This window comes from Ciconia boyciana, chromosome 3 (assembly GCF_034638445.1).
Source record: "Ciconia boyciana chromosome 3, ASM3463844v1, whole genome shotgun sequence".
NCBI lineage: Eukaryota > Metazoa > Chordata > Aves > Ciconiiformes > Ciconiidae > Ciconia > Ciconia boyciana.
The window spans coordinates 88,527,873-88,552,661 of NC_132936.1; the positions used below are offsets into that span (position 1 = coordinate 88,527,873).

Below are 24,789 nucleotides of genomic sequence, written 5' to 3' on the forward strand. Positions count from 1 at the left end.
CTGGGTATCAAAATAAAAACACCCCACCAGTATCAACACACTGGAATTAATTGCTAATTATGCATTTCTTCGCTTAGCAGAACTACAGTTTGGAACATCCTTCTAGTTGCTACAGCAAAGGAAGACTAGATGTGCAATGAAGAACATGGTAAAGCAGGACAAAAAACCCTACTGTAGTTCTACAGATGTTCTTTCTGCTGCGTATTGGGGAAGAAGTATCTAGGAAACTACTAACTGCTATAAATGAGTAGGTTAGGATATTCAGAGCAATAACTAAGGAATAATGGCCTATGATCTAGTCAGTTCCTACTCATATGAACAACTTAAAAGACATCACTGCTTTTCATTCTGAATAGCAACAAGCTGAAATGAGCCCCTAATATTATTAGAAGCCTTGCACGCTCAATATAATTTTTAAGACTTCTGTCACAATCAGAATATGCAAAGTTTTCCTCCTCTAGTTGTGGGACAAGACATAGGCTTGGAGCATGAGATTATTTTCTTGCCAAATAAAATACCCAAACTACTTCATATACAAAGGCTGAGTCAATCTCAAGAACAATTTTATCAAGAAAATCGGTAAATTCACTCTCAGTAGCATTTGTTCCATCTCCATCTTCAGCAATGCAGACGAAGGGAATCCTTTCCCTAAGTACACATGCTCTTGTGGCTCCAATACTCCTCTATAAAACTAAACACCACCATCTATTGTATTGCAGTACGCTAACACAATTTTGAAAGAAATTGGGTAAATTTTCTAGTGTTCCTTTGAAAGTTTCTAGCTATGATATCCACAACTCATACTCACGGAGATTTTTTGCCCCCTTAGTTTTGCTCCTCAAATACTTTCATTTCTGTTCAGAAACACTCTTCTACCAGTCTCACTTTGCCAGATCAAAAAAACTACAGATTTGCCTTTTAGAAACATTCTTCGAAAACAAGAAATCAAAATGTCTTCACTTTATCCAACAGATACACACTTTGTAGCTTTGCTAATATATGCAAATTGTCTGATTGCTTGAAATTACTGATTAACCAGGCTGGAGAGCTGATTACCTGATTATCCAAGAGAAAAATAATTTAGCATGATTTTGTGTCATTTGACAGTCTAGATAATTTTCTAATTAATTTGAGTTTTCAAGTGAATTCAGAGATACTACTGAAAAAGAGAAAAGAGGTCAATGATCTGAATAAAGGTAAGCTTTCCAGGAATTTTCTTCTTACAAAAATCATTTGTCGAATGTTATTGTTAGTTACAGACACTTCAGACACACACACACAAAAATGAGAACTCAGACTTCCAAAAATATTCAAAAACCAACCCACGGTAAAATCTTCAATGCTCTTGTAAAGATATCTTGTAGAGCTGGACAGAATATTAGTGGTGCACTAGTCTGACACGTGGCATCAAATTTCCAGTGTTACCCATAAATTCTGAACTACACATGAAGCAATATGTAGCAGATATTTTGTCAATATGCTGAGAGAATAATAAATACTGGAAATACGTACTTGCCACTGAAAAGTTGTTGAGTGGATATGGCAGATCCACATCCTGGGGCTTCTCCTTATAGCCTATGAAAGAGCCATCTGTCTTTAGCAGGAAATATCTTGGCCGCCAGTTTTTTATATATTCTCCTAAATGAGAAAAAAAATGTTCATTAGTACTGTAGAAAAAAACCTTTGATATTAAAAAATATAACATATTATCAGTGTCTAACATTAATTATACCAAAATCTTTTCAGATGTTTTCAATTTACAGAGGAAACCTTAACTCCCTCCAAAAGCAGAGAAAATGGAATTGCAATGGTAAGCCTGGCCTATACAATGATGCCTCTGGAATAAGAAGCAACAAGCACTGTGTAGTAATATTCTATGATCCTAAATTGTGTCACAGTATACTCTTCAAAATCCTACATCTTTACACCTATAAACAGTTTGAAATTTGCTGCAGGCAAAAATAAGCACTACAGCTCGACTTTTAATAACAAAATGAAATCTAAACTACTACAAGGTAGAACATTTACCCTGCTGAGCCAAAGCAAAAACCATTAATTTTCTCAAAACACACACTAAGCAAATACAAGAATATTGGAGGTAATGGGAGAACCTACACAAAATTTACTTAAATATATCTGAAAGCAAAAGAAATTTTAAAAAGTAGAAGCCAATTACCTTTTAAGAGGTAAGTCCACCAATAAACCCACCACCGCCACCTTCCCCCTACCCCAGTCTGAGCAGAAAAGTCTGCTAGCCATGAGCTATTCAGGACCAGAAACATATCGAACAGGTCAGCAAAAACACGATAGCTTAATTAATTCGACTTACTGGCTATTTAAATGTGAAAAATCTCTCTAATAGCATTATACTTTACAATGCCACACCAAAATCTCAGCAACAATTTCATTTTTAAAGTGCAATTACTCAGTTAAGTACAGGTGAGTTTAGATCTGCCTAACTTTCCCTGTCTTTGATTTCTAGCAACTCTGCAAAGTAAACAACATATGTACAAGTACTTACTAAGACTTTAAATAAGTCACTGCTTCATCATTATACAAGTTAACATTTTAAGAAAAAAATGTGTATGTAACAATGCAGAATTTCCAACTGTGCCTAGGACTTCTCACCGTTAGCAAAATGCTCAGAACTGACCAGTCCAGGGGCTGCACTGGTCCTGGGCTAAGCCCAGCCCTTTAGTGCCATTTACCACCTCAGCACCCTGTTAACTGTAGCTATGTAGCTTTTAAACAATTCAAAGGTCAGAAAGAAGTTTACGTCCATCTGACACAGAGATTACTCCATTAAAGGCTAATCTAAAAATTCATTAATGGCATCTTCACCTTTCCATCAGAGCAATCAACCAATTGTCACTGAAGTTCAACATGGGAATTGTTAATACGGCCTTGCTGAACTTGATCACAACTTGTAAGGATTTTGATGGTGCCCATGGCTTAAAAATGTAACTGCAGCCATTAACATTTCTTTTCAACATGTATTTAAGCAGAGAAGCAGGGTAGGAAGTAGGAGATGGAGAAGAGGAAAGAGAAAAATTAAGACCGGGCTATTCGTGCTGACTTATGTTTCTTGGCCCTCAGTAGTAAAAAGCTTCCTATTTAGTCCTGCTTCTAGATAGCAGGGTACCTGCTTGATTTTGTTATCCAGACATTTTCATATAAGTAGAAAGAAAACTGAAAAAGTCAAAGTGTTACTTAATTTGACCACAAAATTAATAGAGCAGATATAGCACTAGTTACATTTGTATTGGCTCAGAGCTTTCTATCTCAGATTTCTGGTGGTAGTTCAGCTGGGAACATCCCTACGGACACTGCCAGTCTGAACTGATTTCTCAATTGGAAATCCCAGCTAACATAAAAGCAAACAATAAAAAAACAAAACAAAATAAAACACAGGTATGAGATATTTGTAAGTTGGAGAAGAAACACAAGTGCAGTATGGGAAAACAAATGTGTAACTTTAATACCAACAACAGTGAAAAACTGTATCATCATTATATGAGAAGGTAAAGACATTTCTTGAATTAAGTTTGCTGAATGCTTGAAAACAAAATAATCATAGGCCTAAGTAAAGGTGTGATTCATATTTTAAGAACATTTAAAATATGCCCTGCGACAAATTTGCTGATATCTGCATAGACTCAAAGTCGAAGCCAAAACAAAACCTTACATATCATATAAGTTTTACAAATATTAACATCCCAGTTATTTTCTTAAAGTTTAACAGACCATAAAGAGAATCTTCTGCACAATTCTAATAAATTAAATCTTATTTAGTTGTAATAGTATGTGACTATTATGAGAGAAAGTGCCTGTTACTAGGCTTAAAATCTATCAAGATCTTAGTCTTATGTAAAAGGCGTGTTAACTGGAAGGCAGGCACCTAAAACTACTGAAGAAGAGTTCCAGGACAGCATGGAGAGAATACCAACATGCCTAAAACAGGTCAGCCATCCAACGGTTCAGGTTTCAAAGAGAGTCCTCCTTTCTGTAAGGAATAAACTGGACAGGGAGATAAGCAGACTCTGCTGTAAGAATCAGAGCTGATAGGTAAGTACACTCATTAGTCACTTCAGGAAAGAACAGAAGCCCTCGCTTACTTACATACACGCTCTCCAGCACTAAACCTGTAGAAAAGGAGACCATTCTAGCAGGTACCCTTAGAGACCCAGCGCACATTTCCCTGATCACTTACTTCATCTTCTCCTCTTAGGACAACTCTTTAGATTGCATTTGGCTTCTACTAGGTAATCAGAGTCTCTTAATCAGAAAACCGAACAGGTTTTTGATCATCTACTGAGTTATGCAGCTGGTGTTCTGCCTGTAGAAAAACCATTAGAAGAGTATGACTTGCATTTCCAAGCTCCTCTCAAGAGAGCAAGCAACTTTGGACAAAAGCTAATCACAAGAAGATATGAAAATTGAATGACATATAAGTACCAGTTTATCCATAAGCACAGCTGTACCTCTGTATTCGCCCTGCAAACTATAGCCAGACACAGGACATGTAATTTAAAAGCAATTGCAAAACACTATGGCTTCATAGGGATCCATCTATTTCTTTCATAGACATATTTCTTTGAAGAATGTTTCTCCTAAATGGTTCCCCAACATGAATCACTATCAGACTCCTTTTTCAAGACATCTATATAAATACACACACACAAAAACCCCCTAGTTTTGTCTTGAAATGACCAATATTCCAATCCCTCTTCAAGGCCTATATATGAATATTTATCATCTGCCCTTTATTTATTTTGTAATTTAATTAACAAATGGGTGAACACTTTTGAAGACTAAAGTAAACAGTGGTATCAGTGAACAGTTCACTTAGCTGCTCAAGTGGTTTAATGGCTCTCAAGATGCACTCCAGGTGCTCTCCTATAACTGCATTCCTTCTACATAATCTGCTTAAAAGATAGAAAAACATTTTAGCCCATACTTCTCAATAGACGTGCTTACTGAACTGCTTTGAAAGAGAAATCCTCCATACAAAAAACACTAAAACACAGCAGAGTATTTGAAAAGAAAAAACACTTCCACATGTCTTCTAACTTACCAGCCCCACATTAAAAAAAAAAAGTATATTTTACAGTATGAGCAATATTAAATTACTTTAAAGATACTTGGAGCGTATGTTTATCAAATACCTCAACACAAGCAAACAACAGGAAATTTACATCTGAAATTCATTAATTCAAGTGAAAAGAAATTCCATGAGAAAGAAGTCCAGGCAGGCTAACCAAACCACAAGATAACCTGACAATTTAATGAAATGGAGCTGCGGTACTTAAAAAAGCAGTGGATCTGCCATAGAGAATTAATCAGTTTGTACCCTGCTTCCTGCTGAGTTAATGTAAGCTAAATTATTATTTTGCTTAAATTTACACCCTTCTAAGTTGAAAAACATGTTCTTTTAGGATCTGTTTATTAGACAGTAAGAAGAGGTCTCATTTCAAGCACTGCAGCAAAGAAAGCCAAGTAATTCCTACATCATTTTAATTCTAGTCAAAGTTTTTAAAGCTACTTGAGAAATGGGGCACTAGAATATATATCTCACAGATATATACAGACAATAAATACATACACACACACAAAATACAAATTTAGAATCAGTTTTAGGTTGTTGCTTTTTTAATAACTACCGAGAGAATACATCCAAGAGATGAAATAAGACAGCAGTACATTCTTGAAGCAGGTGAAAATGCAATCTGATCTTCATGCAGAAAGCACCCTTATGACATGCAACTCTTTAATTAATGTTGTATTTAACAGTACACTGGCTAACAACAGTAACAAAGAATGCTTAATGAAGGTTTGTTTAGAACATGACCCTCGCGGCTGGCTCTGTATTTGCCTCTGTACTGCAACCTTAATGATTTTTCTTTTTTGCCTTTGACAGCTTACTAGCTAGTAACAAGAATCCTGCCTTCAGGACACCTCACAAAATATGTTTATTCTAGTGATGCAATGTTTGTTGTTCTGATACTGCTCAGGAGCTTCACAAAGAAGAGCTTTCTAAGAAACCATATGAGTAGTCAACAAATCCATGTTAGACAAATGTATCACTCAAAGTTCGTAATTTTTTTACTTCACCTCAGAACTCAAACTCTCTCTTCAAACATATACTTCACCTCAGATTCCATGGTTGCTATTGTTAGTCTCACCACTTGTAATCCTTAAGCACATGGAAATTTAGCAATTCTTGAAAAACTATTCAGTAATTTAAAATTAATCTTATTAAAAAACTGTATTTTTTTAAAAAATCACTTTTGCAAAACATCTATATTTTCATTATGTAAATGGTGTGAGGTGTGAAGGAAATGTCTTTAATATACAGTGCTGATAAGCAACAGAAACCTGAGTTCAAAAACTTGCCTCCTTAAAAGAAGCTACAGCTGCCACACAGACATAAGTGAGATTTAAGGGAAAGAGAAAAAAAGAAAAAAAAAAGGGGGGGGGGGGGGGGGGACGACACCACCAAACTCTCTCCAAGCAGAGAACATGAAAAATCTGCCTCTTGTCTGTGTCATCAATTTACTAAAATGGATTTAATAGAAATAATACACAAATATTGTTCTCCTTTTTTTCTTTTTCAAGGCACTTTTTTGTTAAATCAAACTCCAGTTCCCCTACACTAACATTTAATAAACAGAGAGGGAAAAAACTGAATTTATCTAAGAGCATTAAATAAAAGTATATAAAAGTAAATAAAACAACTTAACCATATGCAATTTTTCTTTAAAAGAAACAACTGTAATTAATGTCAGGTCAAGTAAATTATCAGAAGTAACGCCAGTGGTTTTGAGATTGAATTTACTTACCTTGGCCCTCTGAGGGCAGTGTTACCTAACACACGATTAGAAGCATCAGCAGACTATTTGATTAAGTCAGTAGACACTGGTAAATGTAAAGCACTTCTGTTAAATATTTACTTACTTCTGATTTCATGATAATAAATTTGCAATACAGTTCAAAGCTACTATAAAAAATAAATGTTAAAAAAAACCTAAAAATTTTACCTGTCCTCATGATTCCAAATAGGTCCTTCAATCTAATGTAAATGTGTAATTATACATCATGCAAAAGATTTGACAAAATTTTATTGCATACCAAAAAATTAAATAAAACTGATTTTTCCTAAGGTGCCCTAGCATCTAAAAAGTTATTTTTATTTTATATCCCACTCCCAAGTATTTGCTGGCAGTTCAAAGAAAAGCAGAATTTGGAACTAACGCTTTTTGATTCTGTCTTTTATGCTGTGAGACAGTGATTATTTATTTATACTAACTGTTTTCCCACAGTTCCCAGTAATGCTAAATGACATTTTGAGCACATCTGTACTTACATTAGACAAATGAATTTCTCCAGTCACAACTGGGAAATAGGAAATATTTCATGCTATGTGTGGCCATCGGCTTATACCACAGCCAAGCTTCCATTCAGTTTCCTGCAAACTGGGGAACTGGGGTGAGAAAGTTCAAGTGCCCTTCACTGTCCATGACATCGCAAGGATCCAGTGCAGATGGATCTGAGTCAAAGACTGGTCAATTTATGTTCAGCTATTCACAGCTGTGTGGCCAGAAACCAGTGAAAACCACACAGATGCTAAGATTTTGCAGAAGGCAGCAAGCAGCCTCGGGAACAAGCTCTAGAAGTTCCTCAGCTGAGCAAGGGGAGAGGAAAGCAGGGACAACCCTCTCCTCCATGCCAGCCAAGATGCACCGAAGTGCAGGCAAATGATAGGATCTGTTTCCTGGAGCAGTAGTAGGTAGTGATCAAAGACAAGGGCTCCTACTAGTAAAACAGTAATTCCAAGTGGAGAGGTGGAGTCACCAGGCAGGGCGAAGCCACAGAGCAGCTCTCCACGGTCTCAGCACGCACCTCTGCAGCTAAAGCTATGGGGAGGACCAAGCTTCTCAATGGGAAGTGTTTCTCTGCTCTTACTGTGGGGTTTTCTTCCTCCCAGGCTCTGAATGCAACCTACAAACGTGTTCCAGCTAGAGGTTCACTAAGGTTCAAATCACCACCCACCCTGATTTTTTCATTATGACTGCTGGGGTGAGTCAGTGTCCTATCTTGTATAAATGCAACAGTACTTCAGCTCCTGCTGTTTATTCAACCCTTTCCTGTTGCATTAATAATCTTTTCTCTAAAATATCTAAAAATCTAGAGGAAAATATTCAGTAAGAGAGAGACATACTGCTATTCAAACGTCAATGCAGTTTTCAAATTGGGCATCTACAATATCCACAAAAAATTACTGATGTGTTTTGGCATCTCATGGAAAATAGATGTTCACAGCACATACCCAATTTTCATATGCACAAAATTTTGTCCTTTTAAAAGATCGTACCAGAAATACTGAGTTAGCTGACATCCTGACAAATTGAGAATTGACCTTTACCATGTCCATTTTGAGCCAACAGGAAGAAAAATTTGCCAGTTTCAACATCACTCTCACTTCCCCTTCATTCCTGAAGGATAAGAATTAGAACAATAAGTAAATTAAATAGAAGCTGATATTAACACATGCTGTCTGGAATAACAGAGTTCTGTATTGCATCAGCATCCCTGAACAACAAAGGAGATCAATATTTTCTAAATATGCCTGCTATTCAGGAATGGAAAACCAAGGTCTATATCCCAGAAACATTTAGGGACACTGCTCACATTTTTTTAATTTCTCTCTTGCATAAGGCTTTATAGGATCAAAGCCCAAAATGCTACACTATTTAGCTGCTTCTCAAAGCAGTTTTGTAGTTTTTAATAGTATTGAGATGTATTTGTGGTAAATGCAAAAAAACTTTTTAGACTATTGTCTCACATAATTTTTTTCGGTAACTAAAAACCTTCACGTTCTCAGTACTTCTAAATATTTGTGATTTTTTATGTAGGACTATCAGCACCAAGTGGTACCTTGTATAACAGGAAAAATATGACTTTCCTTTCTTGTGTTTTTATCAAGTGCTAGTAGACCAAAGGATCTTTTTCAGATTTTGAAAATATTTTAAGAGTAGGACAAGCATAAAAATATTCATCTATAAATTACACTAAGACAGTCAGCTACAGCAGCAATGATTTAAATTCATGTACAAATGTATATATTAAATCAGATGAATAAATTTTAAATGCTTTTTACATGTAGCTAACATGAATTAAACATCTTAATATTCTCTACTTACAACTTTTTGTAAAACAACCAACTCTAGTTTACACAAGAAATCTCAAACTTTCCATTGTTTGCAAAAGAGTATAATAAGTTTGACAATAGCATTATCCTTCAGCTGAGTTTCTTTGACAGATTAATGTGTTGTCAAAAATTATGTGACTTTCTCCTCTTAAAACTGGTATACTTGCTAGCATGTTTTCACAAAGCAAACTGTCTCACTTTTAAAACTGGCACATTGCAATAATTTTAAAATAGCTCCTCTGAACATTCTCCTTGTCACTAGGTGTGCTCCTAGCCCCACACCTTGCCAGATGCCAAAAAGCTAGCACCAACATCACCCACCTAGGTTTATTCCTCAAGCACACAGCTAAAGTCAACTTTTTTGCTTTATCATTTAGCCTGCATCATTTGCAAACAATCAGTCCAAGATATGCAGAAGCATTCCTCAAACTGCTTGAGTTGAAAGAACAGCTCCGTTACTGCTGTACACATCAGGAGAACTCTGGTTGCATGAAATGCTTCACGAAAAGCAGCAATGCAGTACTACCCAGAGTAACTTGGACATCACACCACCAATGGCAGAACACAGAAAATGGCACAATTCTGCAGAGGAGAACCGGCAACCCAACTAACAGGCAAAAAGCTATTCTTCATTTGCAGTGCTTTTGACCTCTGTCTAGGCTCAGATGCAGAAATTGGTACTTGGGTAGGAGGCAGCCACACCTGAATTTTCAGTTAAAATTAAGCTGACATAATCCAAAACTGACTTCTTCCACTCAGCCACAGTGATGATAAAAGGGGACATCAAATGCTCCCATCAGTAGTTATTGTTATCAATGACCTACAGACCTGACGCTTATTAGAACTAAGACAGAAGACACAAGAAAAGGGGTTCTTTCACTTTTGGTGAGGGGTTGGTGGGAAGGGGTTCATTCAGGCAATATTTAAGCCATGCTGTGACTGACCAAAAAACTCTGATATGTACTGGTAACCGGATGGCATGCCCGCAACCTCAACCAACATTTCATCTTCCATTTTTCAGTTCAATACAAACATCAGGATGTTGAATTTGCACATAATATTTAAGAAGAAAATTCATTATTTTAAAGTTTCCATTTTTATCTTTAAAGTAAGAGATCACGTGAATAAGACATGGTTTCGTTTAGCCTTTTTGTGCTAACATTTCCTTCCATGCTTGTATGCTTTTTCACATTTCTTTTGGAAACTCATAATCAGCAGAAATCACCAAACAAAAAATAAGAAAGGATTTTAGTGGAAGACAGAAAACCATATTCCTATAGAGCAATCAAAATGTATTTTATGTGCAACTGTCAAACACGAAAATATAAGTTATGCCTGACCAGCTCCTTGCCTTTGGAGACAGAACTGAAAATAAGATCAAGTGAAAGAGAAAATTAGTTGCTAATCTCATTCTAACCCCTAGCATTTACTTGTCTACTATATAATACTAGACAATCACCGACTGGCACTTTCTGCATAAGAAAAGCTCAGGATGCAATAGTAGGGGTATGCAACGTATCAGTCTTGAGGTAGACAGACAAAGCTATGTAAGAACTTGTATAGCACCTGTCCACCAAATGTCTGAGACTGAAATAACTGCATTACTCTTTCTACTTCCACAAGTACCAAATTTATCAAGTTGTTGGTTTTTTTTTTTAAACCCACCACATGGAGAAATCAAAAGTTTTCTTCCCTACAAGAAAAGACTCTTTTTAGGAACAAACAACGGAGGCAGGGAAGATATAAAACTCCTGAACTAATTAACAGAAGTAAAGGAGGCGGTGGGGGACAATGATAATTAATATGTACCCTCCTCCTAACCAAATCTCCACATACATTCATTCTGTATATGCACACACAACAGCAGCATCATAAACCGTCTCAAGTTCTTGCCATTATTCAGTTCGACATCTGCACATGTTTATGCGTCTCTCCAAACAACCTCTTGAACACCCTGCTGGAGCTGTCATTTTTTTCTTCTCCCTATCTGGCAGATGGCAAGTCAACAATCGGCATCAACAGCAGCCGAATATCTCCCCCCTCCATCCGACCCCCCTAAACAGACACAATAATAACTTCTTTGTGCTTCCCCACAATGCAGCTGCTTAAACCATTTCGCTACAAGGCTGCTTTGCCTTAATAAAAAAAAAAAAAAAAAAAAAAATCCCTTCTGTCAAGTCTAAAAAGCAGCATAATGTTAAGCAAGCTAAAGCCACAGCACAGCTGCAAACGGGCAGACACATTGACAGCTCCTCCCTTAACAAAGCCCTGTGAATTGAAGGGGGTTCATCTGAGGCTCACACAGTAATTAGTATAAAAAAGTCCGACAGCCTCTATTATGCTAGGAAAAAAAAACTGGACAGAACTGGGCTGCTGTTTTGCGTCAAGAGTTCTGCTGCAGAGTAGATAAATCATGTTGGGTTTTTTTCCTCTCTTTTTAAAGACAGTAATAAGGAGGATGAGAGAAGCTAATTTGAAAACTTGGACACAGTAATTGTACCATATGGTGAGCATTTATCCCTTCTGAAATACATGCTAACAGTCACTTACATGCACAGTGCTTTGTTTTACAGTTGTTATTCTCTCTACCATATTCATAAAATGGATCTGAATATCCGATACTCCAGAGAAGTTGTGTGTAATTAGCAGCAAAACTGCCTGAGCTTAATATATTGGCCTACCATAGCAATCTAGTTAATTGCAGAAAATCCCATGCCCCCAAATTTAAATAGTGTCCACTTCAAGGATTTTTTATTTCTCTCAAACTGGCTAAATATCACACATAATAAAGTTCAGAGAAGTAATTTATTGACACTAATACTCCTTGATACTGTTGGCTCTAAAACGCATAAGCGGGAGGTATTTTCCTTTTCATCCATGCAGTATAGAGGAATTAATTCAAGAACCATTTAACAGTAACCACAAAATATTTCAGTTCCGTCATATTTGGGAAAGGAATTGTTCCATAAACTTAAAGGTGAAACTGAACTTCAGCATGGGGCACGGGAGGGAGACAAAGACTTCAAATCCACTCCCCCACCTCCACCCCTGTTTTCTTCCTGGATTGTATTTTCCAGTATTTTTGTTAGCAATCCAAACGCTTCATTCATAAGGACCTTCAAAATTTGGAAAATATACCATCCGACCTTCAGGGTCTGCTTACTCTTTACCACATACTTCCAGCTTTTCAGCCTGTTCATGACACCAAATCATCCTGGAATCACAGAACGTAAGGAACCAGTTGAGCAGAGCTGGGAAAATGTAGGCTTCTTTAAATAAAGGAAACACTGTAGTTAAATGACAAGATTAATAAATCTATGAAGTACTGCTTACAGAAAATAAGATGTAGTGAACTTCCAAGCAACGGAAATAAAAATCTCAAGCAAAATAAAAGATGAAAATTTGGTGAAAAATTAACCAGACATAAAACGAAGTCTGCAACTGAGGCTAATGGTATTTGCAGAGAATCAGAATGGTTTCTTTCTATCGGTCTTTACCTCAGAAGACAAGAGAAATCTGCTTCAGGTAACAGACAAATACTTTCACTGTCTCTGGATCAAAAAGGAGGTATTGGAGCAGAGTGCTAGGTAGTAGGGAGTCCCAGAATTAGGGAGAATACATCCACAGTTACTAAGAAATTGTGAGTGAGATGAACACTACTGGCAAAAAATGGCTAGCCTTCAATGATGACAGTTAAACTGAAGGATTATAAATGGAGAATTACACCCCACACCCCGAAGAACCACCAAAAAAGGTTAAAAAAAACCCCAAACTTGAAAATTTCAAGTCAATTGGCTGGATGGTAATTGAAGAAAACTGTTCATAATTGTGTTTTTAATCATACACTTAAACAATGCAAACTGACATAAGATAAACAAGGCAGCACTGCCTTTGAGTAGGAAAATCATGCCCATCAATACATATGGGATTTCTTTAAGAATGTCAAGAAAATAAAATGGAGAAAGACTAACTGACACGATTTATGTCAACTTTTCAAAAGCTTTTAATAAGTTTAAGGAAACAGTTTAAGAAAAAAGCTGTGTGGTAGAACAGAACAGAAATAGGAAACTGGGTAAAAGGAAGAGAGGAAAATAGGATCACATAGTCAAATTTCAATCCATGATGCTCTACAGTTCTCTGTTAGGAACATTTTTAGTTAACATCTACAACAATGATCTGGAATCACCACTGCATATACTGTAAGACAGTAAAACTGTTCAAGTTTATTAAGAATGTGAAGAATTTCAGAGTGGCAAAGCTGTGCCAGTGAGCTGAGAAACACCAGATGAAATACAGTGAAGGATTACTTGAATTAATAAACAGTTACAGGAATAACCTGAAATACTCATACACTGTGTTTAGTTTAAATTAACCACTAAGAGCAATTAATGTAACCTTTGCTTAAGTATGCAGTACTGAGAAGAAAGAAAGAAAAATATTATCATTTGTAAAGTTACACAATTTTAGGAACACTGAAAATATTATTATTCCATGATAAACAAATAAATTACAGTTTTGCTAACTATATTTTAAAAAATGACAAGAGAACAGAAGGGCTTCAGAGACAAAACACAGAAAAAAAAAACCCAGAGTTAGAGAGAAGCACAGTGAGGAGAGAAAGACTGGATTAGGCTTTGGTTTCAAAGGAAGGACTACGACAAAAGGATTTAATGACACAAGTGGCCAAGAGCAGAATATCAGTCATCTCAGTAACACATTTTCAGAAGAGTCCAGGAACAGATTTTCAAACATTCAGCATCTACAGTTCTAGCTGGATTCTGTAACATTACCACGTAACTAGCAGTTTGCACCATGGCAATGCCAGCCACTCTCCCACCAATTCAGCACCCAACACCTACTAGCACCTTTAGAAAAAGCCAGCCTCTCCTTGAACGCTGTGAGGCATCTCCAAACTTCTGTGAGCACTTTTTCTTAAAAAATGAAAGTCTCACATCTGGGAAACTGGAGTAAACATTCAACATAGGCAGGTTCTTCCTTTAACTGCTATGCGTTTCTGTCCGAGCACAAATCTGGTACTAGCCAGGGAGTATTGATGGTGAATTAAGGTCCCAGTCCCTGGCCACTTTGGTTCACCTTAAATACTACCTACTACCAGCACAGTCCATTTGAGAAAGTAGGGAACACTTGCAAAGGAAGTGTGCAGTGCATCCCATGTCCCGCTCCTCTGTGTTAGCACTGGCATCCACGCAGCTGAGGCAGATCTACAAAATGATCTAACCAAAAACACACCCCAAGAAAATAGGTTTTGATCAGATCAAAACAATTTCAGCTCACTGTACAGCTAGTGTCAGCACAAAGGAGAGAGGGGGAATAATTGGCTGGGGGCAAGAATGATGCAAGGGAGAGGGGGCATCAGCATGAATTTATGCGAGATTAACTACTGATTAATCGGACTGCTGGTCTACCATGTGATTGCAATTCTTGTTTTCCAGTTAAGCTAGAAATCAGGTTCAAGTGATTGAAATTTCTAAGATCAACTGCATCTCCAAGCAACAATGCCACAATAGTTCTGACACAATATTAAACCAAGAATTTCCCTAATACAATTTCACATTCTATACGAGTAAAGTATATTCTGACATATGTATCAGAATATGTTCTGACAACATTTTCTTTACACATGTACACACAACATATAGATAAAAAATATGTAAACTATAAGGAATATGTACAAATCTCTGTATTCTGGCAAATAATTGAAAAAAATCACTTAAAATTTGCAATCTGAAACAAGCTAGAAATACAATACTTTGACATGTATTTCTGAAGAAGTTATTACAATTTAATGATATTAACAAAATCTTAGCAACACAGAGATCCCAATATAAATTGGTATTTTGAGTTAGCTGTGCAATACTTCCCATACTAGAAACAGTGCCAAGAAGATAAGAACAATTTGGCCAGTGAAATATTTTCTTAAATTTGCAGACTATAATTAAAGTAATTGAAGCTAAAAAAAAAAACAACTCAAGTTTTTAACCTCAGGATTCTACATATTTCTAAAATATTTCACTGCCTTAAAATTCATAAACCTGCTCATAACACCCACATAAGAATCAATATACAGTTCAATTTTAATATACATATTTTAAAGTATTTTATCTTGCATGATTTTATTATATTACAATTGCAATAAATATTCAGGCAAGTGAGGTGTTAAAAAGTCTGTTGCTTCAAGTTTTTCCAGTCCTCTGAATTAAAAGAAAGCTTGACTGATAAGCAGAAATGCAAGATTCTGGACCCTGCAATTTTACCAGCACCAAATTTTTGCCTCATTTTCAGTCACTTTAGAAACTTTTAAAACAGAGCTATAAATTATGAACCCCAAAATTCCAGCCACAAGATGGAACTGAAAGATGACTGATCTCGATAAAATAAAATAGATATAAATTTATCTAGCTAATCTCAGGATAAGGTTTGTTACTGTTTTTCTGCTAACAGACACCCATTTCGTGGTTTCTCCGCTATTAGCATACATTTTTTTTCCTAATCTGAATTACTGAAAAGTTTTTAATGACTTAGCGTTCAAAATAGTTTTGATGCAAAAGGCAATCTAATAACTTATAGGATGACCTTAAATAGATCTCAGCAAACTCTACAATTACTTTATTCAATGCAGAAGTCAAATTTCATACAAGAGAAAACACTGATAATCTCCTCCTACATCAGGCCTTTCTGAATTTCTGATTATACATACAATAATGAACTGGCACCAAATATTTAACATTTGTGACACCAAAATAATAGGGACCAATAAGGAACTGTAATTTTCAAAAAAATGTATTTGCATTACTATTGAATTAAATAAACAAATTTTATATGGTTTTAGTGGACGTTTTTCCCTCTAGAAAGTAAACAGCACAATTTTCTAATTAATAAAAACAAAATGGAAACTGACTTACAACACTGACTTCAAAATCCTTGTGAAAGTCTGTACTGGTGATGTCACAAATGCTGTCACATCTGAGCGGGTATTGTCTGTAGAAGGTTCAGAAATGTCCATTTTAATCAAAACATTTATTAGAGGTAGTCGTGTCTTTTGTTTTTATTTTAATGAATTACAGAATTCCTTAAGAATCATGGTTGCAACTCCCTTTAAAGATAACAAATTAGGTAAAATCTAAATAGCTGAAAGATAAGAATCTGATCTATAATGGATATAGAAACCCATGTAAGAGTGAGGGGAAATCCATACTCTATGCTTCCATCAGCCTTTAATAATGATGTTTGCGTAACACTGATGTAACACTCACATTTTCTAATTTGCTTAAAATGCACTACAAATTATTTCCTCAGGGTACTAAAATGCCAGTTTTAAAGTACTACAAGACAGAAAACACAATTTCTCCAAGCTTGCATTTATGTCAAAATCCTCACATCACTGGTCCAAATCCCAGAGACAGAGACTTAAAAGAGGTGGGGAGACTTGTTCACTTAGATGCAAGTTGTAAGTGTCTGAAAAAAACCTTTTCCTTCTCTCCTTTCTCCCTGTGCAATTTGGGAGCATGGCACCGCCAAAAGGACCATGCTGTACTATGGGAAGGGATTTGAGCTGTGTAGGTGCCTGAAGAACTCTTAAACATTCATCTTCCTATTTAGAGCATTTATAGCATAACTATTTATATACTTAAGTTTCTTTTGATGCAAGTCATCTATGTTCTATAATCATTTCTGTATGTCCCCAGTAAAGATAACCAGACTAAGAAAGAAGCCTTTCCAATAAAGACTTACAGTGAGAAAAATAAATTCAGGTACAGAACTTCTCAAAACATCTTTTAAAATTTCATATCTGTGACATAAGAACTGGAACAAATGACAACAGAATAAAGCTATGCTTTTATTTCCAATTCCAAAGAGGGGGAAAGAAAAAAACCCCTCATGCCAGAATGAGGTATGAGGACATATGGGCAGTCTATCACCTGACTACCAAACAACAGTACTAAAGCTGACACATGTTTGTTAATCCCAAGAGGTAAAACGCTGCTTTGTCTTCCGGGGGTCGTGCTGCAGATGAGTGCCCGTTATGATGCTGATGCATTTTCCCATGCTGACGTTCCCCAGGGAATCTGAGTTCCCCATCAGGGAGAAGCGACACAAATTTTTCATCTCCTCTAAGAGTCTTCCATATTTTTGTTTACCAAGTGTGCACATAAGAATAGCAAGCATCAGCAGCACAGCTGAAACAGTTTTAACAAAAGCTTTTCTTCCGGACATCTACAGTTTAATTCAGTTAAATTTTATACCAAGACTATGTAGTTTTCAGTGACAGCTTGATCTTGTACCAACAGATCACAGTTTGATAGGGAATGACTGAAATTTAGTGACATGATTGTTGGTTACAGACAGCAAGCCCTCTCCAGACAATCTGAGATGATTAAGGGCAGCAACACTTCCCAGAGATCTGGGCATTCTCTAATGTACTTTTTATCTCCCTGTGGGGCAGAATAAGGTGGGTCAAGGGATCAATGATCAGTAAGCTACAGAAACACTGTAGTCCTCTAGAAGTTTCTCATTCTCCTGAAGTAAGTCTGTTTTCAGACTCCTCCAGTTCCAACAAAACCCCTCAGAGAACTGTAGGTGCAGTTTTTCATTATACCTCAGCTGATCTGGCTGAAGAGAGACCCTGCCTCCTCCTCCTTCCAGTCCTGCAGTCCAGCAGTCTTCCTTGTCTGATCTGTCACTTGTGCAGCTCACTAGTCCAATAGGAAAAAAAAGGGGGGTGGAGAAGGGCAGGAAAAGGACAGTTTCCTGCAAGATCAGATAACTGACCCCATCAGCTGGCAAGTCTTGCTATATTCATCACAAGGTGGCAAGGGGGTATGTTCCAGGCAGGGTCTATCTGAACCTCCTCCTTCATTACCAGCATACCATTAGATCCGATTAGATATAAAAAGAAAACCTCCTCTGGATACTGTTTTCAAAACTGCTCTCTCCCTGACACACTGGGCATCTGTTTAAAGGATTTGGTTATGTGAGTAACAAGTAGGAGGGCTGTATGTGTACCTATTGTTGATTGTACAAGCACTAAAGCAGACAACATACAGCTTCTTGTTGCAGCCTCTGTTTGTAAAAGGATGGTCGCGCTGCCCAGTTGCATCCTTCATGTGCATTTGCTCCTTAGGTGAAAGTACAGAAATAGTAACACCCCTGCCTTCATTTAAGGAGGAAAATTAACAGTGACTTACACAATACTTTTAGCTCTCTCTATAAGTCTGTATTTATGCTACCACAAACACAACATTTTTACTCTTAACCCAGCAACACTCCACACGCTAGAGAAAGTGCCTTTACAGTGTCTTTAAACAATTCCATTTACTTAACATGTCAAAACAATATTAAGAAATTACTTTATTACCATGAATCAGTACCTTCACATAGAAAAGTGTAAAGGACTAACGGGCTTAACTCAGTATAATGAGAAAACAAAAATACACAGCAAAGGAAGTATGTGGACAATCCACATTCAGCAAGAGAGCTCTAACTGTCCGTGACATTGAGCACAAAAGCGCCAAACTGGTGGCAACAGCAGTACCCAGATAAGAAAGACTATGAAACACACTAGGAACTATGAACTAGGTAATTTTATCTTTTCCTATTGATACAGTGTTTCTCAAACAGCATTTTAGCAGGCACCTTAGCAAAGAGCAACTGGGTTTTTACTGTTTCATTTGAATAACACTCTGATCAGGTCTTGGACAAATTCTCAACAAGTTCACATTTCATTGCTAATCTGAGTATCTCGTGTGCAAATCTGTATAGGACATTCTGTGATTTTTATTCATGGTATCATGTATTTTAAGACAAAAGGGAACATCTCATCATTTCAGTATGACCTCTTCAAGGAAACAGGCCAGAGAATTTTTCCCCATTATGCATACACTGGTAAAAAACTATGGGTTTTTAGTGCTTGTCTTCCAAAATGCACTCTGTCTTGTTTTGAGGGTATCAAGATGCTCTCCTTAATATTCTCCATATCTTTCTCTTAGTCACCCTCATCTTGGTTCTGAATACATCTGGATTCAACACTCAGTCATAGAGCTCCATTACTGCTTATGCTGCTACATTAAAGAGCTCTTTACGTTTCCCCATTAAGGTTCTTTCTCATGGCAAGGCAATCCCATACCCCTCAATATCCACACAGGTTCTCAGAATCTCATGTTCTAAAGTCATTCTCTCCAATGCTGAAAACATTATCATTTTTCTTCTCTACTATTTCTCCAGGATGTAAATACTCATTTTAATATTAAATATTAAAAGAGAAACTGGAACAGAACTCATAATTCCCATCTCCCTATGCTAATTTACTTCTCTGTATTCTTACTATGCACCTTGAGAGGCTGCAAGGAAACCATTTTCTGCAGAACTTGACTAGGAACTCTCAAGAATTACAAGCATTAAAGAACCCGAAGATTTTCTTTAACTCAATGGGTTTCAAAATTTTTCGGTTCATGGAAGCCTAACATTTTCCAGCAGAAACATGGAGTCCTAAATATCAATGGAAGTGCTGTGTCCTATACCCTGGACAAGTTGGCTGGTTTTTTTCAGTAACCTTTTGTAGACTCTTCCAAAGCAGTCCACAGATCCCCTGGGGGGAGGGAGGCGGACGGCAGACCCACTATTATTACTTTTAACTACTATTAAGTTATTATTTAAAATAATACTACTTCTCTAGTGGAAGATTTCTCCACCTCTCAGGAATCTATCTGAATGCTTCATGAGTAGGTTTAGCACTGGGGTGGAAGAAAGCTGCCCAAGCAAATCTGATATGCAAATATTCAACATCAAAAGAAAAATATAGATAAAAATAAGAAAAAGAGGGTTTTTTTTTAAAAAAATGGGGGCAAAGGACCAGCTCAAAAGACCTTACAAACAGGCAGAAGACTACTGAAAATACTGTAAGGCCAGGAAAAATAGCTGCCACAATTCAAAAAGAAAATATAGCAGTTTTCTCTTCCTCTCCCTCCCTCCCACCAAAATCCATCTGGATGTCTTAATGGAAAAGTTAAAAGGTGATTATAGGGAAAAGGTCAGTATTAAGAATTAAAAGCTTGCCCAAATAAGGGGGAAAAGGAAAGACCATAATATATGTCAGGGCAATGTAAGCACAAAATTAAAAGAGCTAGAAAAGAATTTGAAGAGCTTCTTGCAAATGATGCTCATCATCAAAACCAGGAAGCCAGACAAGAAATCAGTGGGACTGCTCGATAACAAAAGCACAGAAAGGGAACTCAAAGATAATAAGGCCACAGCAGAGAAGCACTACAAATTATTCACCCTGGTCTTTATTGCTAAACACACTGGAAAGATACCCAAACCCAGACCATTCCCTGTAGTAGACAAGCGAAAGCTAGATGATTTCATGTAAACTTGTGGGAATTATTAGATGTCAGTAATCACCAAGACTAGATGACAGTCAGCCAGGAGTGCTGAAGGAACTGAAATGCGAAAGCACAGAGGTGCTGGCCAAGGAGTACAACCCATCACTACAAATGGCCACATGCCCAGAAGACTGATGGATTGCCAACACAACTTCAAACAAAAAGAGACTCTAGAAAGGATCCCAGAAATTACCTGCGAGTCTGACTCCTGCTTCTGGTAAGTCACTGGAGTCTGTAATAAGCAAGATCACAGAGCACATGAGATGACATGGATCTGTTGGGAAAGAGCCATCACGGCTGCTGTGAAGGGAAAGCCTGCCTCACTAACCTGATGGAGTTCTACAAGGGGTGGCAATAAACATGAGGGCAAAGGGCATCCAGTAGGCATAATGTGTTTGTCAAGGTTCCTCCCCAAATACAATTAAAGAAATTAAGTTGCCACAGGATTGGAGAAGAGGTTCTTACAGAGACTGAAAGTTGGGTAAGGAAGAAGAAACAAAATACAAGGCTTAATGGTCACTGTTTAGCATAAGAAAGACTCAGGAGGTCCCCCAGGGATCCATGCTGGCATCATTTTTATATGACATCTTCGTCAATGACCTCAACAGTGGTGTCATCCATGAAATCTTACAGATGATATTAAACTGTAGTGGATAGTCAAATGCCATGTCTACGGCATGGGAAAAATAGAAGGATCTCAGAAAATCGAGTGGGCAAAGATGACAAATGAACATCAGGTACATAAATGTGAGGCAATGTATCTAGGAAAAAAATAATCTAAACTATGCCTCACCATGTTTACCTTAGAACCACAAATTATAGTTTAGTTGAGTCCTGGATTCACCACTGACACGTCTATGAAATCATAAGTTTACATACAGCAGCAGCCGAAAAAAACTGACAAAATGTTTGGCATGTCAGGAAGGATACTGAGAACAAGAGAAAGGACGTCATTTTGCTGATACAGAAAACACTGCTGTGCCCACATCTTTATTACCCTGTGCAGTCTTGTCTCCACATCTCAGCAAGAATGTAGCGGAATTATGAGCAAATACAGAGAAGGGCAAGCAAAATGATCCAGGGGATGGAGAAACCGCCTTTTCTAAGAGAGGATGAAAGGATGGGGGCTCTTTAGTTTGGAGAGGAAAAGGTTGAGGTTTACAAAACCATTAAGGCAGCAGGTAAGTGCAGAACTGCTGTTCACCAAATACCACAATACAATAGTTAGGGCACTTAGTGGAACAGGTCCATAAATGGATACTAGAAGGATCACAGAGATATACCATCTAACTTTACTAATACAACAGTTCTGGACACTGGGAAAGTGCAAGGGGAATGAAAGGCAAGAAAATGGCCAAGCTTGGAAGCTCTCCCTGAACAGCATCTCCTCTGCCACTGCTGCAGACAGAATACTGGGCCACTGGTACAACTCAGTAGGCTATTTCTTATGTTATGCTTACTTGAAAAAAGTTTTCCCACTTTGTAAGCCAACTGCCTTGCAACAATTTAAAACCGTAAGTTATTCTCCTCTCTGCTGTACACATGAAGAACAGATTATATTATCATCACTTCTCTTTTCTTATTTAGCCTCAGTAATTGCAATTCATTCAACCTATACTCATAGGTCACACTCCCTAAATCGCTGATTACTCTCACTGCTGGTCTCTGTTTATAGTCTTTATAATCTTGAACTGCAGCACCCAGAAATGGATGCAGTTATCCAGCTAAGACCTTAAGAGCTCAGTGGAGCAGAAAGATGCACCTTACAGGCTCTACTACTGTTTACACATGCCTGTGTTTGCCTTCTTCATAACAGTGAGATATAATTAATATCCACTTTGTGATCCACAGTACCTACTGGATTTTTTCTGAAGAGCTACTTACCTAGCCACTCATTCTCCATTCATTTCTTTGTGAAGTAGATCATTCTAGAGTACATGTCAAACTTGCTGCCCCTGAACAGCTTCCAGCTCCTCACACACCACGTCTCCACATTACCGATACCATTTTTAATTCTAATCCCGTTCTCCAGCAAACCTGCAGTCCTTTTGATTTTGGAGACACCTCAAAACATTAATAACCATTCTCTTTTCCATTACTGACCTCATCAATGAAAGTACTGCCTAGGCAGAAATCAGGAAACAGCCTAACAAAATTCTACTCCATATTTACTTCCATTTTGATATCAAACTTTTAATAAGCACAGTTTTCTAATAGTTTTGCTCTTAGAAACAAATCTCAGTTGTTCCATCAAATGTATGTGTCTCGTTTCTTTATGAAAATGTTATTCACAGAATATCAGAAGCCTGACTAAATCCAAGATACAGTCTCCAAAGCTTCTCTCCAATACACATAGACTACTACCTTGTCAATAAAAGGAAATTTGAAGAGTTTCATACAATTTAACCTTGCTAAATCCACAGTGATTCATCTCATTTTCTAGATGTTCATAAATAGTCTACTTGTTCTAGTATTTTCCCTTAAGTTAAATTGATGTTAAGCATTTTGCCATATTAAAACACACTTTGTTTGAACATAAAAAACATGAAAAGCAATTCAGATTTTCCCAGTGTTATTTATTACATTACAGTCTATGTTATCCATAAATTTTATCATCAATGATTTTGTATTTGTTTTCCAAAGCACTGAACCTGTCAAATAGAGCCAGTGATCAGTCAATAGTGTCAAATAGTGTCAAATTCTGCAGTGATCAGTCATAAAACTGATCACTGCAGAATACAAGAAGAGTATCATCACACGCATTCATCTCCCAAATTTTTAGACATACCTTTTAAACATACCTACCTGACTTTGGGTTATACAAAAATAGGAAGGAAAAAAAACAGAATCCAGCTTAGTCTCATAAAATTACGAAGGAAGAAAAAAAGAATCTAGCTTAGCCTCAAAAGCAGCAAAGGATTTACTAAAGGTCTTATTCCTTTGTGTACAACAGGCCACATGACCGATCTTTAACTCTGACATTAACACAACATGGTAAGAGTGTTCCAGAATAATGGCATAATTAACTCAAAATGCCCACTGCAAATACAAAAGAAAAACACCTTCAAATATTCAACAAACAGCACCTTGCCACGACTATTGTTATCTGCTGCTGCCAATCAGTATTGTTATGGTTGTACAAAGACTCCAGTGCACCAGACTGTCGCTAATTATGTATATTCAAGTGATTAGCAAGCACTTGTTGCCTCGTTCACACCACCCTCCAAACAGCAGCCTTTGAGAGGAGAATAGACTGCAAATTTATTGAGAGAACACTGTTAATCCTTTGGGGAGAATGTAAATGTAAACAGGACTATTCTACATCAAGGTGCTTTGACAACAAAAATCATCTGCATAAACACATGCTCAACAACAAACAGGTGTTCTATTTCACAACTAGCGCCCATTTGATGCTTTCAAGTAAGCATTATGCACAAACTGTTAGAAGTACTTTGAAACCAGCTGCAATTACTATAATTAGCTGTTTTCCTACACTTTGGAGTTTTTTTCCTGTACCTGTTCAGTATTGTGTTGGTTGCAATCTGTAAACTCAAGTGAAGCTAAGGTTCTAGCCTCCTGCTTAAAGTTTACTATCCTCTCAGTTCAGTATGCAATATGGTAAGTTCATACTTATCATTAAAGTGCCACCAGTTATAAGATGATGTTTGCATTAAATAACGGCCCTATAAATGTCAGGTCACTCATCTAACACTCATCGTGAATAGGAAAACAAGGACAATTGCCAAAATAGCACCATAAAAATAGTAAGCCTTCTATGTTCAGGATTTCCCTTTTTTACAGAAATGTCCCTAGGAACTAACAAGATTTATTTTTAATAACAAGAACTTTACTTCTAGTTTTGTCAGACAATGGGTGGTGGACAGTCTTGCTTGTAGACAGCTACTCATTCTAATATGCTCCAAGTAAAAGTTTTAAAAAATGATTTGGTCAGAATGCACATGCTTCCTTCTGTTTAATGAATACAAAATACATACAAAGCACCTCTACGTTATTTTTTTATTCTTATTAAAACGATGTATTCAAGTGTCTTTGTATTCTTACTCAGCCTTTCACGGCATCTACACAGCTCTTGGTTTTCAGGGATTCCAAATGCTCCATCACAGGTGAGTGATGGAACCCACCTATTTCTATAGGTGAGTTCAACATGAACAATGAACAAGT

General features: G+C 37.0%; 1 protein-coding gene across 3 annotated transcripts in view; it reads right to left on the reverse strand.

Moving 5' to 3' along the window:
- The window catches only part of AKT3 (AKT serine/threonine kinase 3), a 158,558-nt gene that overhangs the window by 74,034 nt on the left and 59,735 nt on the right, over nt 1-24,789 (reverse strand). For 2 of the 3 annotated variants that reach the window (XM_072856485.1, XM_072856486.1), the window contains exon 3: nt 1,513-1,638. In XM_072856485.1, the coding sequence (XP_072712586.1) occupies nt 1,513-1,638 (126 nt within the window). Of the gene's footprint in view, nt 1-1,512; nt 1,639-16,131; nt 16,208-24,789 lie in introns of all 3 variants that reach the window. The other variant, XM_072856488.1, reaches the window with a different exon arrangement.